The sequence below is a fragment of the Phalaenopsis equestris genome, unplaced genomic scaffold (assembly GCF_001263595.1).
Source record: "Phalaenopsis equestris unplaced genomic scaffold, ASM126359v1 Scaffold000841, whole genome shotgun sequence".
In the NCBI taxonomy this organism is placed as follows: Eukaryota; Viridiplantae; Streptophyta; class Magnoliopsida; order Asparagales; family Orchidaceae; genus Phalaenopsis; species Phalaenopsis equestris.
The window spans coordinates 347637-366665 of record NW_018165281.1 but is presented as its reverse complement, the minus strand read 5'-3'; the positions used below and the strand labels follow the sequence as shown (position 1 = coordinate 366665).

General features: G+C 32.8%; 1 protein-coding gene across 2 annotated transcripts in view; it reads right to left on the bottom strand.

Annotated features, from left to right (window-relative positions):
* Positions 1 to 15145: 15145 nt before the first annotated feature.
* LOC110031800 (CBS domain-containing protein CBSX1, chloroplastic-like) overlaps positions 15146 to 19029 on the bottom strand; it is a 51129-nt gene continuing 47245 nt past the window's right edge. Inside the window, exons 6-9 of one of the 2 annotated variants that reach the window (XR_002294770.1) lie at positions 15985 to 16100; positions 15845 to 15902; positions 15621 to 15765; positions 15146 to 15321 (exon numbers count right to left, since the gene is read on the bottom strand). Coding sequence is in view for 1 of the 2 variants with exons in the window: in XM_020735197.1 (XP_020590856.1) it covers positions 15691 to 15765; positions 15845 to 15902; positions 15985 to 16100 (249 nt within the window). In the remaining variant the exon portion in view is untranslated. Of the gene's footprint in view, positions 15322 to 15399; positions 15766 to 15844; positions 15903 to 15984; positions 16101 to 19029 lie in introns of those variants that run through there. The other variant, XM_020735197.1, reaches the window with a different exon arrangement.

The following is a 19029-nucleotide window of genomic DNA, read 5'->3' as shown; positions in this document are numbered from 1 at the left end:
AGAAAACTTTTGGGAGAGATTTGAAAACACTCCAAGAATTTAATGTAGAAATAGCGGATCAATGATATAATGAATATTTGGATTTGAATTATAATGCTAGTAGCTTTAAAAGAGTAAAGCCCAAGAGAGTTGCAAATTTTCAAGAAAACATGTTTACAATTTTAATTTCTCGGGTTGCAGATATTGAGAGGAAGTTGGATTAATACATAGAAAGATATCCTTAAGGAACCCCAATTATGGAACCCCAATTCTTAAGGAACCCCAATTATTGAGGAAAATTCATTTGGACAATGGATTGAAACAGGCCATGAGATACATAATTCTTATTACGATTAATACTAACTAGGTTGAGAAAATCATTTGAATTTTAACATGAATAATAATTTTGGAGGAGAATACTAATTTTGGGAAGATGATCAATTTAATTGGACATGTAGTTGGAATAATCATGGTTATTATAACGATGAACTCTCTTTTTCTCATAATTTTTCTCATAATTTTAACTTCAACCAATTTTAACTTCAACCCTCAAAATGAGGAGAAGGATTTATTAGAAGAGGTTGTTATTCAAATGGAGAGTGAGCAAGAGTGTCAAAGGACTACAATAAGAAATATGAAAAACCAAATGGGGCAGATTATTAACTTAATTAATAATCCTCCTCAATTTAACTCCAACCCACAGGATGAGAAGAAAGAATTAATGCTAGAAGAGTTTGTGATTGATTGTCTTTATTCTTTTGCTTCAATTGTTGGGAAACGAAGGTAATGATTTTTTTAAGGAAACTTGTGTTTGTTCATTTTCATTATGGTCACTTTCAATCGCATCCTTCTCCTCATCAACTTCAGTTTCTCTTTGGGTTCTTGTTTCAACTTCTTTTCCACTTCGTAATTGAATAGCTTTAATTTGCTCCTTATTTTGATCTATGGGATTAACTTCCACAGTACTCGAAAAATTTCTTAAATGTCTGTTACCAAGTGCAGCATCAATGTATCATAACTGATTTTCAATATTTCTAATAGCAGCCCCTTGATTTTGTATTTAATTTCCCATATTCAACATTACCTCTTCCATCTTTAACTTCTTTACTTCTTTTCCTTAACTTGCCTTAACTTGTGGGTTAGGGTTAGAGTTAAATCAAGGAGGATAATAAGGTCGATAATTATGACTTCCTTGGTTATTTAAATTTCCTGAGGTGTTCATTGAATCATTATAATTATTTCAACTAAAATTACGATGATTTTTCTATCTAGGGTTGTAATAGTTAGAATAGGGATTGTTATTTTGATTTTTAATAGCATTCAAAGTTTCATAAAACGATTGAGTATCAATTATCTGTCCTAGCAAATTTTTCTCTAATACTGGTGGTATTTGAGAATAATTCACTCCAATTTGATCAATCTTTTTCAATATAGCAGCAATTTGAGATGCTAAAATAGACATTGCATCAGGATCATGAATACTAGCTACTATTTTAGGATTTACCCGTTCAGAGGGACATTGAAAATTGTTAGTAGTCATTTCTTCTATTAAAGAGTATGTTTCATCAAAAGGTTTTGACATTAGATATCCTCTCGCAACAACATCTATAATAGATCTAAGTGATCCCACTAATCCATTATAAAAAGTTTGAATTATTAACCAATCTAGTAAAGCATGGTGTGGACATTTCCTAAGAAGATCCTTAAATCTTTCTTAAATCTTTCTAAATCTTTCTCAGGCTTCATATATTGATTCCCCTTCAAATTGACAAAAAAATGAAATATGGTTTCCAAGCTTAGCAATTTTCGAGGGTGGAAAATATTTAGCCAATAATTTTTGTTATTGTTCTTCTCAAGTTCTGATAGATCCAGGTGCTAATGAATTTAACCAAGCTTTAGATTTATTCCTTAATGAAAAAGGAAAAAAGTCTAAGCCTAACAACATCATTAGACACTCTGTCATATTTAAAAATAGCACAAATTTCAAGAAAACTAGCAAGATGTAAGTTAGGATCTTCAGTAGGTGTTCCTCCAAACTGATTATTTTGTATAATTTGGATAATAACAGATTTAAACTCAAATGAATTAGCATTAACATCATGATTTTGAATAGTTAAGTGAAGTTCATCTGTTGTTGGATTAGCATAATCTTTTAAAGGTTTTTGTCGATTTTCATTTATTTGATTATCTAAGTTAATCGTCATTTTGTTCAAATTTTTAATTTCTTTTTGTTGTTTTTGAATTTTTTTAATAGTATGTTCTAATTCTGAATCGTAAGGAACTAAACCTTCAAATCCAATATTTCACATAAACAAATATAATAAGCAAAGAAAAATTTCTTTAAAATATTCTTAAATATATATAGTTATATATTTTTTTATTTCTGACTTTATAATTTTTTTGATATTTTGTATTTTGTATATTTTTATCTCTAAATTTTCTAATTTCCCAAATCAATTTAATTTACTGCTACCTTCCCCGAAAACGGCGTCAAAAACTTGATTCTGAGAAAATATAGTTGTGTAAAATTTATAAAGTTGACTCCACTTTATAACGGTGTCAAAAACTTGATGTGGTATTTTATGAATAATAGCGTTAAGCACTTAATGTTGAGATTCTACGCAAGTATATGTATCGTTATCAAGTAATATAAGACTTTCTATTTAAGTCCCAAATATCGATCTCACGAGAAAGGTTTAAATTAGAAATGATAAATTAACTAAAAAATTCACATAATTAGAAATGAAATTACTGTTACTAATTTTGAATGTTTAAGATACTATAAAAGCTAAACTATTAACTACTAGCAGAATTTAAATGCAAAGTTTTTAAAATAGTAGCTACTAAACTATGTTTATGTGATGAAGTTTTCTTATATGAAAAAACATATTTTTCCAGTACAATGAACTTTTTAGTGAAATGAGATGAGAATGGTTTAAATTTGTATTGTGTCAAATAGGAGCAATTTTAATTCTCTACCATGATTCAATGTTATAGAAAATCATTGGCTAATCTTAGGTTTAGTCCCCAAATCCGCGGCTAGGCTAAAAGAATACTGGCTTCCACTCCAGAGCTCCCACTTCCCTTCCCCTGAAGGCTAACTCTCACTTTATTTTTTAAACATTAAAATCAAATTGAGGATTTTTAGTCTGTCCCATAAAAATTTCAATTTTATGTTCAACAAAGTACATTTCTCTATTTATTTGCACTTAATTCCATGAACGAAATACTTCTTCATTGACTTAAATGTGTTTTTTACTATGTTGTAGGACTTATACTTCATTTCCCGGATCATATGTTTCACAACATATTTTAACAATTCAATTGGCTAGATTGGAAAGTAAATTAAGAGCGGAGTTAGAAAACCATCACAATTTATTTTATATTTTAACATTGGCACATCCACATCGTTAACACATCTAAATTATCTCTTCATTTCACCAGATCTTCGAGTAGGGAGAAATATAAAGGAAACTACTCAGACTTCACGAGAAAGATACAACAAAACATAAATTTCATATATAAAAGGAAGTTTATACAACAATAATAACAAATAACACTTATCAGAAACTCTTTCTCAAAGCAAATCCCTTGTAGCCTCTCTTAGGAAATATAGGAAGAAGAAATCTCTCACTTCTCTTCCTCTTCAACACTTCTTAGAGAAGAATTCACACTTAAACTCACCACAAAAACTCAAAACTATATAGAAAATAACTAATTAATGGTGTGAGATGGCGTAGAATGATGTAAAGTGGTAAGAAGGGGTGCGACGGGGTGATGAATGACTGAGAGAGGAGGAGGAGGGTCACCTTTCTGATCAATTTTGGCTCTTAATATAACATAGGGTCGGTTCTCCAATAGGTGCATCCAAAAACTCTTTAAAAGCGTCAAAATTTGTTGAATCTTCTAGAAATAGGGCTTGCACCGACACTGACACCGTCGGCGCCCATTCTGACTCTGTCGACGCTAAGGAACATTTAATTTAGTCCGTCTTCTCTATCAAAAGACACCGTCGGCGCCCAGTCTGGTGCTGAACAAATTATCCAAATCTTCATTTGGGTTCCAAATTTCACCATTTTTGCTCCAAGTCCTAAAAATTAACAACCTGCAATAGAACATAAAAAATACCTTTTATTAATGTTCAATATCACCAAAAATGAGTATAAAATATGGGTATAAAAATGCATATATTTTTGGAGTATCACCCAACATTGGGTAAGTGCGTTCAGAGGAACAGGAACAGTTGATGCAACTATAGCAATTGATTCAGCCACAGACCTCTATACCTGTTGGGATTTCAATTTCCCCTTTACGAGGATTGAGTCCTCTTCCTTGAAAGAAGTTCTTTACATGGATCCTTCAGATGTCTTAGCAAACTTCTTTATTTTCCTCATCCTGTAGGCCCTCGTAGTAGGAGACCAAGGTTCGCCTGTCGATCCATTATGAGGCTGGGATATTCACTTTCTGTCATACATGCTACAAGACCCGCTGAGGTGTCGCATGGGACCCTTGGTGTGGTACTTAGTGCTACTGTATCAGATGTTGTACCACATGTATCATTATGATTCTGATGGAGTGACTTTTGCCCACATTTGATGTGCCCACTCTTTTGGTGGGTTATAAGGAAAGTTTTTTTGGATTCCTTTTCATCGTGCTAGATGAATTTGTCTTCTATTGATAAAGAGAGATACGGGGCACACCACCATCGTCGATTCTCACCTTATTTAAGGGCAAAATTTGATCGCCTTACTTAGGCAAATATCCGATGGGTTAAGCAAATTCTTGCCACCACGTCGCTAGATGTCCTGACGCTGCATGTAGAATGACTTTCTACATTTGACGGCGAGGGATTTACTTGCCTTTGCTTTTAAGAGTGTTTTATCCTACATCCTTTCACTTATTAAGCAAGGCTATGATGGATGTTTGATACTCTAAGTGGGGGATACCCCCAAAATCTCCTTGTTGGTACGATTAAACCACCATGCTTGTCTCAATTGATCCATGATTTAGCTGTAATACACATCTCCCAGGCTATTTGAGAGTGTCTCATTCGATTTGAGCCAGTTTGCTTTTGAGCTAGGCTCTTGATAAGAGAATTTTGTTGCTAAGATTATTCTACATGTCTAAGCATTTGATTTAGTCAGTTACTCTGAACCTGACTAGGATTTGGTGTCTCACCTATCTAGAACCTTATTGACTTTTTAGTTTGTTTTTGGTGAAAGCACATCATCTAGAGATTGATTCACCTCTCTCATATCCAACCTTACGGATATTTTTTGTTTGACTTGGTTAATTTTTATCACCTTGTTGATAGTCATGTTGAACTGATCAGAGCATTTTGTCTCTAAAATCAGTCCATGACTCGTCGTGATACCTCGATATCTGAAGTTATCGGTTAGACCAACCTACTCATCTAACCAAGATATCTCTGCATCTCTTGATGCTCCAACTCCAATTTTTGGAGGTTGTTGATATGGTCCTGAAAGGAATCACACCCCTTAGTTGATCTTATCTTGGGTTTGTCTTTGATGATTCTTGAGATTGAACCTAGGATAGATCTTGAGGATAAACTCGGACCATACCATGTATGCACCTTCATAGAATTTGCAATCTCTTATGGTTTGGGAGATTCAAACTAATTCACGATGACTGAATCTCTTTCTTTAATGAACTTCTACCTAAGTCCTGAGAACGCCTCAGAATGACTAGATGGGTGTCATTGAGATGTGAATTGTTTTAGAAACTATTTAGATTTCTTACTTTTTCATTTAGTTAGACCGATGAAAGCTTAATACGTAATGAAGCGTGAAATTCTAAGAATGTTCTTTCGAGACAATTTTGAGTCAAAAGAAATTACTTTATTACAAAAAAAGTTCTACCAGATATAGTAATTCTCAGAAAAAAAATAAAGAAAAGTGTAAAAGGCTTAAATAAATAAAATTGGTCAACACTTCTAAGAAGAAGCTTGAGGTGGTGGGAAATCAAAAAATTTCGATATAAATAACTTTTTTATTTCAAAATTCTCCTGATAAGATTCTTAGAATGTTAAGGTTCAAAGAATTGTTAAGTGACATTGAGATGACTGATAACTTAGAAAATGATCTAAAGATATCTCCAAAATGAAAAACATTTTCTTAATATTTGGATACAAATGATGAGACCTGTTTAGGCTAAGGGTGAAAATAATTAAAGGGAAGGGGCTATGGAAGAGTACTTGAGGAAAATCTCACCTGGACCTGAATATTGCAAACATTATATTTTGCATGGTATAGCTGGTCATGACTCTAAGATGCCTATATGAGAGTTCCTCATACCAGTTCAATTTGGTATGCCACACCAATTCATTTCTTTTAACAGCTTATGTCAGAGATAAAAATATATATGCTAATAAGAAAATATGAATGACATGGAAGACTCTCTGTAACTTTTTGGGCATGTTGTACAACATTGCTTACACCTTCTCTTGCACTTGATGTAATTAACTAGTAGTAACATGTTTCTCTGGGAATGCTCTTGACTCTAGAACATATACATATACCTGACTTTCTGGTTATGAGTAGTCTACATGGATACTTCTTTCACGAATATTAGTTTAAGGTGCCTCCGCCCGATCTTGTTTCGGCTGGCGTTCTTGGTATATCCTTGTAAGGTTTATCGCACGTAGGCTCTCTACATTTTACTTTTTCTCTTGTTTGTCTCTTTGTCGTATGTACCTTCTTATTTGGTTCTTCTCATCTTTGAATCTTTAATCTGATTCAGGAGGGAGATTTATTCAAATAAGAAAAGTATACAAATATCAACAAGCTGACGACCCCTTTTAAAATAAAAAAGAGAAAAATGAATGGAAAAAAATGACATGGACGTGATGAAAATGATTGATAAATCTAATAGAAATGGGCAAGTTGAGGTGGTGGTCACAACACAAGGTGATAGAAAAACTACTGTGTGCACATATAGTCAATAAGCTCAAGAAAGAAGTAACACAGTAGATGTGTACCACTCAATATCTAATAGTATTTATAATGTTTGCATTAATTAAGATGCTTATAGTAAGGAGCTTGTAATAAGCGAAGATAGGAAAGATAATGATTTGTTGGTTAGAACCCGTTATTGCAATTCACAAAGTTTGAAACAAGCTCTCAAATCTAATGCCATCAAGAGAAACTTGGCATGAAGATTACACATAATAATTTATCTCGTGTTGCTATTTGCTCCTATCAAGGTTGACCTTGGCGATTACGGGCTATATTATATAGAGATGGTGAAAGCTTTGACATGCAATAATTAGAACCAACACATGCATGTCCAGGTGTGAACAGAGCAGGCAACAAACTAGCAACAATCTTATTGGTAGCAAAGAAAGCTGAAGAAATTATTAAAAAATCCTAACTTTGCTTTAAAGTAGATTAAGAACAAATTAGAGAGCACATACAGTTTATCTTTACCCAATATGAGATTATAGGGATAAGATAATTAGCTTGGGAAAATATTTTGTGGGTTTGTTAATAATAATTACAGATGGGTATAAGCACTATGTGTGGAGCTTCTTAGAAAAAATCTAGGATCACATATTTTTAATACTTGCGATAGATACGATTCCTCTTTCCAAAGATTCTATGCGAGCTTTAAGGTTTCTATTGATGGTTTTCTGGCAAGTTATAGATATTTGATTGACCTTGATGCTTGTCATCTAAAGTCAAAATATTTGGGTGCTCTATTATCTGCAAATTCATTGGATGGTAACAACTGTTTATTTACAGTAGCATTTTAAGTAAGGAAATCTGGGTCGAAGAACTCTTGGAAGTGGTTCATAGAAAATTTTGTCTAAGTCAATTTGCATCAACGTACATAACTTGGCCTTTATATCAGATATGCAGGGCCTCGAAGATGAAATTGCGTAAGTATTTTCAATTACGGAGCATATGGTGTGTCTATGATATATGTTGAAGAAGTTGAAATATTTTTGTTGCAATGGAAATCAAAGGATTAAAAGACTGCTGTGGATCGCTACTAATGCTTATACTAAACATAATTTTGAATGTAAAATGAATGAGTTATGCAATATTTTTTAGTTTTTGTTACACCGTTTTGTCTCACAGCTCCAATATGTATGGTTCATGATGCTTAATTACCAATGCATTTTGCTTCACTGTCTTCTTCATTTGCCAAGTTAAGTTGTATGAATTATGAAATGGTGTACTTACATGTTTATTTATTTGCATGTTTGTAATTTTTAAAGCTTATTTTCTATACAAAGCCTTTCCTATACAACAGAAAAACCTTTGTAGTTTATTTATTTGCAAATTTTTAATGTTCATTTATCCAGAAATTTGGTCTATATGATTTCCAAGAGTTTTTCTCTTAGTTGGGAAATGCATATGAAATCTTCTTTTAGTTGGGAAATGCAGATGAAATTCATCATGGATGAAGCTCATTGAAATGTTGTGCAAGGTTTTTTCGGTGCTGCATGACAAATATCTACTATCATCTTCCTTTTTATATTTATCGTTAATCATTGTGTGGTATGCATTAGTGTTAGAGATTTGGTGGGTTGCTTTACATAAAAGATACATGCATCCAGAGGAGGTCTTAGAGTCTTGGTGGTAGCTGGGATTTGTGGAGACATGCATCTTGTAAACAACCAAATTGACAACTTTAAATTCTTCAGAATCTTAAATCTCATTTCTTCTCTAATTTGCCTTCACGCTTGGTTATAATATAATTTGGATTGCTTTGCTTGAAATATACATGCAATATTTTGCTATATTGGTTTGAATCTTAATCAAATTTGAGTTTGAATCTGTTTTGCAAAGCTTGAACTTCAATATACAATCCTCTATGTTGGCCTCATTTTTTGCGAGGTATGTTTTCTTTTCTAGAGCCAAGGATATAGCCATATGACTTCTCTAATGACTCTCATAGAGAAATAGTATTGGGACCAACACCACTAAGAAATTCAAACCAGCTCTTGACTTTTTTGTAGTCTCATATATGTGGTTTCAAATCTTCAATATTTAATTGAGTTGACTGGAACCAACATATTAAAACTCAAGTTGAGTTCCTATAAGAATTGGAAAATCTCTTAAAAAGACCTTTGAACTTAAGAGTTTTCATTCTTTGAAGCACCACACACAAACACCACAGTTCACACATACATCAAACAAATTCACACACATACATCAAACAAATTCACACACATACATCACACTCACGTTCACATTGACATACACTTCACCATTAAATTAAATTAAAAATCATTTTTCGAAAAAATCAATCAAAAACAAAAATTCAAAGAAAACCAAATTTGATTCATTTTTTACACGAGTTTGAGACTCTTCGGTGTGTGTTGAGAGACATGTTGTCAGGACCGTTCTACCAAACTTTAGTTGTAGCTTAGGTGAATGTCAGTCGATATTTTGCTTGTAGGACGACATCGATAGGACGTACTAACCTCATTTGTTGCGTCGCACGTGAAACCTGCTTAAATTGACTCTATTGTCAATGAATTTGTCCATAAGCTTCAAATGATGAAATGAACTACGTAAGCACGTTTAGAATGTCGATTTTATTTGGAAAGACACTCATTTCATTTGAAATAAGAAGCTTTTGAGAAGTAAAATCTCTAAAGAAAAGCAAATCGTATCAGAAAAAAAAAAAAAAAGGAATGAAAAAATCCAAAAAAGAAAAAAAAAAAAAAAAAAAAAAAGAAATGGAAGCTTTTGAGGTCTCCTTCTTCTCCACAGCCGATACTGCCTCTCCGCCTAAAGCCCTCGCTTCCCTAAAAAGCTTGCGCTCGGCCTCCCTCTCTCTCATAATCAGCAACCTTCCGAGCTCCCTCGTCGGTACTGCCTTCTAGTGATGAGTGGGGAGCATTTGTGAAGGAGACCTCAAAAGCTTCTTATTTCACGACGTTTTCTTAATGGATTTCTGAAATGATTTCATTCTTATTTTTTTATTTTTATTTTTGGATAAGTTTCAAAGCTGCGATTTGCTTTTCTTTAAAGATTTTACTTCTCAAAAGCTTCTTAGTTCAAAAAAAAAAAAAAAAAAAAAAAAAAGAATGGATTTTACCTAATGCTGAATATGATAACATTCATCTTCTTCCAATTTTAGGAGAGAAAAAATTCACATTTGTTGGTTATAATTACAACTGTGCTTTCTGTAGACAACATTGAAAATACTTCTCTTGCGCACAAAGACTAGCTTCTTGCACTTACACTCTTGTTTGGTCTCTGACTATTGGGTATTTAATCCTTTCGGACCCACATAAGGCTATTGATTGTTGTTGTCTTTTTTGGGAAGGTGTTCTCTCATAAGTTCAAACCTATAGAGAACTTGGAGACATTACCAGTTTATTTGTACCATTTGCTTATCTGCCTTCTTAATGTTTAGCTTCTAAATCTGGAATGTTGGATAAATTTGTTGTTCTTCATAATAATGCTTTTATTTTCATTTATGAGGCTTTGGTGCTAACCGATAAGCTTCGGTTTTCGGTATTGTCGTAAGCAGCCGAGTTTCTATCACAGCATTGGAAATTCATTTTAACAAAATATTAATTTTATCGAAGCTTAACATTTGCATACATGCTATTTTTTTCTTATAAAATTATTGGGAGTGTTGGATCAAATTCAGCATCTGCATAACCGTTGTATTGGAGTATTGGTGTTCTTTACTCCCTATGTGCTTTTATGATCATTTACATAAAATTTAATATAGTTCATATGAGCTCAGGGACAATGTTTGTGACAGGTTTGTTTTTTTAATAAGGCTTTTGTTTTCATTTCTGAGCCTCTGGTATTACTTGATAAACTTCAGTTTTTAGCATGATTCCAAGCAGCTAGGTTCCCATATTTGCTGCTTTGAAGATTATTTTAACAAATATAGATTTTCTGAAAGTATCAGATTAAATTCAGCATTTGCATATCTACTATTTTTGGAGTTATGTTGTTCCTTACTCCCCATATTTGCTGTTTTGAAAGTTATCTAACAAAGTAAGAATTTTCTAGAAATATTGGATTAAATTAAGCATTTGCATACCTGCTGTTTTAGATTTATGTTATCCCTTATGGTTCATATGCTTTTATGGTCATCTACAGTAAATTTAATATAGTTCATATTATCCCAGAAACAACATTGTGAAATGCAAAATTGAGAAGTGAGAACATTCTCACTGAAATGGGTACAAACAAACTAAAGGAGTACATCATTTTCATATACAAACCCCAAAAAGATGCTTTAGAATACTTCTAAAACTTAGTTTTGCTGCTGCTTTGTAAGTTGTAATAATATTTCTTTGGAAGAATTATATACATATCACTCAATTCTTTTGTATTTACATGTCTAATACCTTAACTTTACTTTTTAGATTTATACCACTCAAATCTTACATATCACATCAAAAATACGACCTTTTCAACTTTTAAAAAAGCAAAATGCATGGCATCATATATGTAGAAATTGAAGTTTAGGTGTTAGATACGTAAATACATAAGCAATGAGTGGTATGCATGTAAATCTTCCGATATAGGAAACACAAAATTATGTTATAAAGAACCCCACTAAATACCAAATATCACATTAAAAATACACTCCACTTCCCAATCATCCCAGATAAGAGAGAGAGAGAGAGAGAGGGAAAAAAAGCTTAACAACACTTGTTTTAAATAAAATCAAAATTTACTCAGATTATTCTCTTAAATAAGAAAAATGATTTTTTTACAAATTTAATTAAAATGCTGAAATAATTAAATTTGATCAACATAATATTTCAGCAATTTATACACCTTCAACTTCAAGATTTATACACCTTCAACTGAACATTAAGTTTTGTTTATTAAAGTAAAGTGTGGAAAAATATTAACTTTTAGTAATTTATGAGCTAGTTATAAATTTATAATAAATAATTTAAAAATATCTAACCTTCTATTTTTTTTTTTTTCATTCCTTTCACTCAAATTTCTGGTATCCAACACATCATAAAGGGCATTAGGTTACAAGATTTAATCATGATCAACCAAAATTAAGGCTAAATCTTATAAGAAATTTTAAGGTAAATAAATCTATTACAAAGTTAAGTTATGTTTCCCTCCGTTTTGATCTAAATCCTGAATTTGGTAATTTTGAAGGGAGTTAGATCAAGGGAGTTAAAGATTGCTTAGTACATCACATCTTCTCCTCATTTAGCATCTTCTCGTTATATTTTCTTCATCATGTGTTATACACAAGCACTTGTCAACTCTTATCTTCGGTTTATGCTCTTGTTATTTCCTTATATACTGATTTAACCCTATAATTGTGCTCAAAATGGCCTCCTTTTATTAGTTCCTCTATGATATTCTCTTAAGGAATTGAGCTATTACTTCTCACAATGAACTTCATAAATACTCTTATAAAATCTATTTAGGGTTATTGACTAACAATTCTACTTTTGGACTTGTTTAATCCATTATTTTTTAATTGCATCACATAATAGGGTACAATGGAGAAAAGAATTCATGTACCCAACTCCACTTAGTGGGATAAAGACTTTGTCTTCTTGTTGTTGTATTACTTTTTATAGCATTATTTAAATTACTTTATTAACTCATATTATTTTAAATGTTAAGTTTGAATCAAACGATTTAACAAGATGTTAGATTTAACAGCTAACATATCAAATTATATGATAGATTTATCTCCCCAAAGTTAACTAGAACAGAGTTCACAATATTTATTAAATATCTAAACATTCCTAAATGCTATTCTCCTGGAATTGAACCGAAGTGAAACCTTAAACGATTTGAGATCAATTCATTAATAAGAGACAATACTGATTAAAGTATCGGTAATTTCATTGATGTGTGATGCAAGTCACTTGGTAGAATTGCAACTAGGGCTTGTAAAGCTAGTGAACCATTAAAACATAATCTTTTCTTATCGAGGACGATAAAATTATACGAATAATAATTTGTGATTATTTTATGTACTATTAATGATGAAAATTATATTTATTGAAGTACAATATCATCTTTTTTTTTTATATTCAAGTATAGCAAAATTACTTTGGAGATTCAATAATAAGTACAAAAAAAGCTTTAACAAGAATTTTCAAAACAGCCCATGCAAACCTCGAAACAAAGAGTTCATTTTCAAAAGCTAAGATTGTCGACAAAATGAAATAATAATACTTTCCCTTGCCAATGATGAGCCTCCAGATGCCATTTAATACTATTATATAGAGATGCCGCTGCCTTTACTTTAAAAAGGCCCCGCATTCAGGTCCTACATCAAGTTTATTTGAGATTGATGGAAGTGTTTTTTTTTTTTTTTTTTTTTTTTTTTTTGAAAGTCTTTTATTATTATTATTATTTATTTATTGTGTAGGTTGAGGTCTCGAAACCCAGATATTAGAGAGACTCCCCACTTCTCATCATATCTTCAAGCAACTACGGAGCACAATGAGCCTGCTCAGCGAAAAAATGAGCGTACACTGGTATGGTTAACTAAGGGCTTATTTGGTATCACACTTATTTATTTATTTATTTTTAAATATATTTATTTAGTTTATTTTTTGAATTTTTGCTTTTTATTTTCAAAAATAAATTAACTTTAAAAACATTCAAAATATTTAAAAATTATTTTGAATGTATTTTTTTTTAAACAACAAAACATATTATAAAATACCCTATATATATATATATATATATTATTTATGGAAAAACATGAACAAAATAATAAAAAATAATAATCAAAAGTAGTCCCAAACAGCCTCTAAAATTTTGATTGAATGAGATTGATTCTGTGGCTTACTTGCTTCTCAAGTGCCACTTAAACTTGATAGAACCACAAGCTCGACTAGTAGAAAATCTAATTTAATCTGATGGTCTAAATCTTGAAGATGATTCAGTTGTTTGGTTCTGAATCTTGAGACAGGAGCATGAATCTGAGGTGCACATTTATTTATATATGCCATTGATTTTCCATTATGTACCATCAGTTGTTTGTCCCAGAACATACGTCAGTTGACTCCAAAGGGAATTGTTTTGTATTTTTCATTTTTTTCTTGCCGCTGCTACCACGTTAATTTCATTTCCATTACCGATATTTCCATGTCTATTGCTCTTTGTCCATATACTATGCGTTGCAGAATCAAGATACAAACATTGTCTAAGAAAGAGTTCATTTTGGAGCTTTTAGACATGTCCTTCGCAGTCCCATCTCTTTCAGTACTAAAAATTAACACCATTAATCAGTAAAGACTCCACAACAACAAGCCTTTATCCCACTATGTGGGGTTGGCTACATGAATCCTTTTTCTCCATTATCCTATTGAGTGTTATATTTTCATTTAATTCTAAAAAAATAAGATCATTTTTAACACAATATGCCCAAGCCTCCTCAGTCTTTCTTAAGATAAGCCGAATCTAAAATATCTGCTCTCCTAACTGGAACATCCGATGATCGACGTTCAATGTGACCAAAACATCTAAAATAACTATCTCTAATCTTGTCCACGACTACACTAATACTATCACGAATATATTCATTTTGCATTTTATCTCCAGGTGTCAAGCCACTCATCCACCAAAACATTCTCATCTCAACAACACTTAACTTTGTTTTATGCTTTTACTTTAAAGGCCAACATTCTGCAACATGGAACATTGCAGCTCTCACCACCATCTTATTAGTTTCAGTAAAGACTCCAGAGAGTCAATAAAAGAGCATCAACAGTTCACTGATATGAACTGGTAAGAAGCACCAAGTAAAAACCTTCAATTTCATTTTTCTTTAAGTAATAACACCTGAGTTGATTTCTCTCCCTCTCCCTCCCCCTCCCCCCTTAAAACTTCACTTCGAAACAAGGGCAAGGAAGAGCTTAAATAATGTCAACTAGGAGTCTATCATATCAGCCTTAAGTACTAGACTACTAGTGCTGATGTTATATGCTACTCATAAGAACGAGTTTGAAAAATAAATTTTGCACAGGACTAGTTTTCATGGCGTACACTGGCATTTTTTGCCGAGTCTAATTACAAATGTTTAGTAACAAGCTTTTCGTAAAATAATTGCCAGCCATGCAATAAAAATATAAACATTATAAACATAAGAAACAGATTGTTAGGAGAAGAGACGGCAGGGAGTAAATGAAAGTAAAATAGAAAAATGTGTTATTAAATATAATATAATAAAATCAATAGAAAGAGAGCGGGAAAATCTTCAAACAAGAATGAGAACAAATGATGGATGACTTGGTTTACAAAATACATTATGCTTGTTCGCAAGCATAACGAGTATTATCAACACCAATCTCCAAGTGCTAGAAGCCGGCGCAGGATAGCAAGTTTGCAACAGGACTAATTCCTATCAACCAAGTAAAGCAGAACTAAGCAATAAGTAAACTTCAAAAGTAGTACAAGATGGAGCAGCATTGCTCGCTGATTCCATAAATGATTAGATTAACCGAAGGACAAATGGACAAGATTTAGTTGTGAGTACATATATCAAATCTAAGCTCTTAAAACATGAATTCTTTTCTAAGAGGCTCTTAAAAAAGATTGCTATAACAGTGATAAAAATATCTTGTGCAGAATGAGCAGTTATTCCTCATATTAATAAGAGGAATGATGAAATTTCATTGCCATAAAGATGCTTGTACCAACCATTTGAATAATTGATATATGGAGATTGATAATAGTTGACTAATGTATGAGGCGAAACAAATAGCATCTCTTAAGCACTCTTTTCATTCGCATGCTTCATCATTAACGCTGCTCTAACGACATTTCCCCTTGTGATCATTCCAATCTTCAAGAAGAAAGCAAATGAGGACATAATTATTCAAGGAAAATTTAATGAACTGGGGCAGGAATGAAGACTCACATACCAATTTGCCAGAATCATCAACTACCGGAAGCCGGCGGAACTTGGTTTCAAGCAGTAATCTGCAAAAAATAAATTTACATTGTTAAGAAAATGTTTAAAAATTAATGCAAGGCTGGGCAAGCTGTAAGATTAGTAGAAAACCTTGCGGCATCTTCAAGGTTAGTTGTTTCATGAACCACAAGAGGTGCGGGTGTCATAACCTCACTAACTATCTTTCCATTTGTTTTACTCAACAATTTTTGAAGTTCATTGAACGTCTGCAGCCATGAGAGCTTAGTTGACATAGTACAAAACCTCTAAAGCACAGTCATGGTGCAAATAGGGGAATCTATTAATGTCTCTAAGCCAGACTGTGTCTGGCACAAAACAGGGAAAATCCGGACCCTTTCAATAAAAAAAAACAAACTGAAGCCCAGATCCTTCAACTACAGTGAGAGTAATCTTAGAAAAAGTTCAATTGATGATGGCCATTATGGTTAATTCCGATTTTTCAATGCCCTGCTATACTGTGCAAGTGGGTTTTAATAGCAAGGTACCAAAGTTCATGATATTCAAGTTTCACCTTACATAAATCCATCAAGCATCTTGGAAGCAAAAATAAAAAAATAAAAATAAATAAATAAAAATAAAAAAGAAAATAATTATGCTGTAAAGTAGGAATGCTAATATATATCTACCAGAACAACCTGGACAAACTAGCAATAAAATCAACTTTTGGTTGAACTTAGATAAATTTTGGGCCGAGTTGGGTTTTGTAATGGGCTAGCGCATAATTTCCAATCGGATTTATATCCATTCCAAAGATAACAATGACCAAAAACCTTTTGATTCTTGAAGAAAGCTCTGGGTCTATACAATTGGTTTTTATTTTTGCATGAGCACATATAGTTTACCTCATCACACTTAGGATTCGACATTAAGGTAATCTAGTTATTCCATTCTTGGATTTTCATTGGGTCTATAGACAGGTGAAGGTGTGCCAATTTTCGATTTAACCTCATACAACTACACTAGAAAGCAATTATATTTGTTAGCAAAGATTCTGAGAGATCCCTTCGCCACTTAAGAATCCAACCATTATTGACAAGGAAGATGGTGGTATGAATTTTGTATAACTTGATGAGGATTATGGTAGAGAGGGTGGCAAGCCCAATATAGGGTTACGATTGCATACATTTACACCTATACAGAGGCTGCATTGGCAATAGCTTCACGCAATATGTAAGAAGGAAAGTCTAGATGTTTTATTTTTGAATATAAATCAAGTTTATTTTTAGAAAAGCTCAAAAAACCCTCACTTGTTCACAAGGGGTTTCATTATTTTCAAATCAAAATATCCAATCCAACCACAACCGCCGGCTGGCCGTGTAATTCACTATTGAAAGAATCAATAAAATAAAAATAAAACATATTTCAGTTACCAAATATATTTTTATTTCATCTTAAAATATAAATAAAATAAAATAATAAAGATAGAAAGTGGTCCGAAATAGCCCCTTAGTGTCTCCATTACATATGCAGGAACATTGAAATTTGAAATGTAGAGGTATGGTTTATAAATTTTGTCGAACTTTAGAAACTATTAGTTTTATTTCAGCAAAGATGCTAACCATGGCTATCATTTTACATTTACAGTATGACTTAAATTATATTGAGTGCTTTCTTAAGGAATTTTATAGTGAAACCAACATATATGAAAGTGCAATGGTGAAAGCATGTTGTTCTCATTTTTTAAGATTTATTCTGAGTATACAGTTTCAAATAATTTCATTATCATTCACATCTAAACATGGCTAAGCATCTAAAAGATTTGAAAATTCTAGATGCTCACTGGATTTAATGAAGATTGACAGCATGCTTCTGCTTAAATAATCTTTACATTGTTAGTACTCAATCCGGTATCATCTTTATGGATGCTAAAATATTAGTTTTTAAGAGTTGATAATTTAACACTAAATCAGATAGGTAAATTGATTTCAATGGATCAAACTTTCGAGAAGTTATTCTATGGCTCGTGCACTTTTGATCCACCTCAGTTGTCGCAAAAATGCTATGAAGCATGGTATTATAGATAAAGTTATGCTCAGGTTTGGCAGCATTTACATAAACTAAGATGCCAATAAGATTAACTACTTACTTTTTCTGACATGACAATATTTCTTCCTCCAGTTATGTTTTCTTATAGAGTGGAAGGAGTTGGAAATGGAGGAGCTCAGTAAGAACAACTTGGACATGGATGCTAATAAAAGCAGTGGATAATGATTGTTATAGATTCAAAATTAGCATTTGATATTATTAGGGTACTATATTAGACTTTTAGAAAACAAGTTGTTCTTTTTATTACTTTGTAAACTTCATATACTTTGGATCTTAAAGGTTGAAACTTTAGATCATAACTAATGTCCTCACTGTGCTCATATTTGCTACTGGTGCAAAGGTTTCGTCATAGTGAATGTCACACGTCTGACTGTACACTTTTGCCACCACTCGTGCTTTGTACCTCTCCACCTTCCCTTCTAGAGTTTGCTTCACCGTGAAGATCAACTTGCACCCGAACTGCTTTCTTCCCCGCTGGTAGTGGCACAATCTACCATATTCAATTTTATCAAGAGCCATAAGATTTTCATGCATCGTCGCTTTCCGCTTGGGATCCTCCTTAACAACCTGTCAACATTTGGGCATAGAGACAGAGTCCAATAATGCAATGAATGATCCATGTAAATCCATGTAAAGGTGACATGTTATAATAAGAAACAACGTTAGCAATGTTAAGTTCCCACCCAAAATGATCAGGAAGATGCTCGAATTGCTGCGGGAAGTCCTTAATGTAGGGGGGTTAGGATTAGACGAAAGAGGAGCAATATCACCTGAGAGATTTGAATCAAAGGTGGATGGTGTACATGTCTCTAAAGTTTGGGAAGATCGGGACAAGGGACTTGTTGGCACTGCAAACTCTGTTACCTTAGTTTGCTTCTTCCTCCGCGCATACGTCCTTAGCTCACCATCAACATCCTTGATTTTCGTCTCCTCAGTTGATTCATCCCACATCACAGGACATGTCATTGCTCCTACTTAGGGCTGTCAAAACGGCTCGTTGTTCACGAACAGCTCGTGTTCGGCTCGTTCGCTAAGTTAACGAGCCGAGCACGAACAACACAAACCAATATTTGTTCGTTTGTGGTCGAC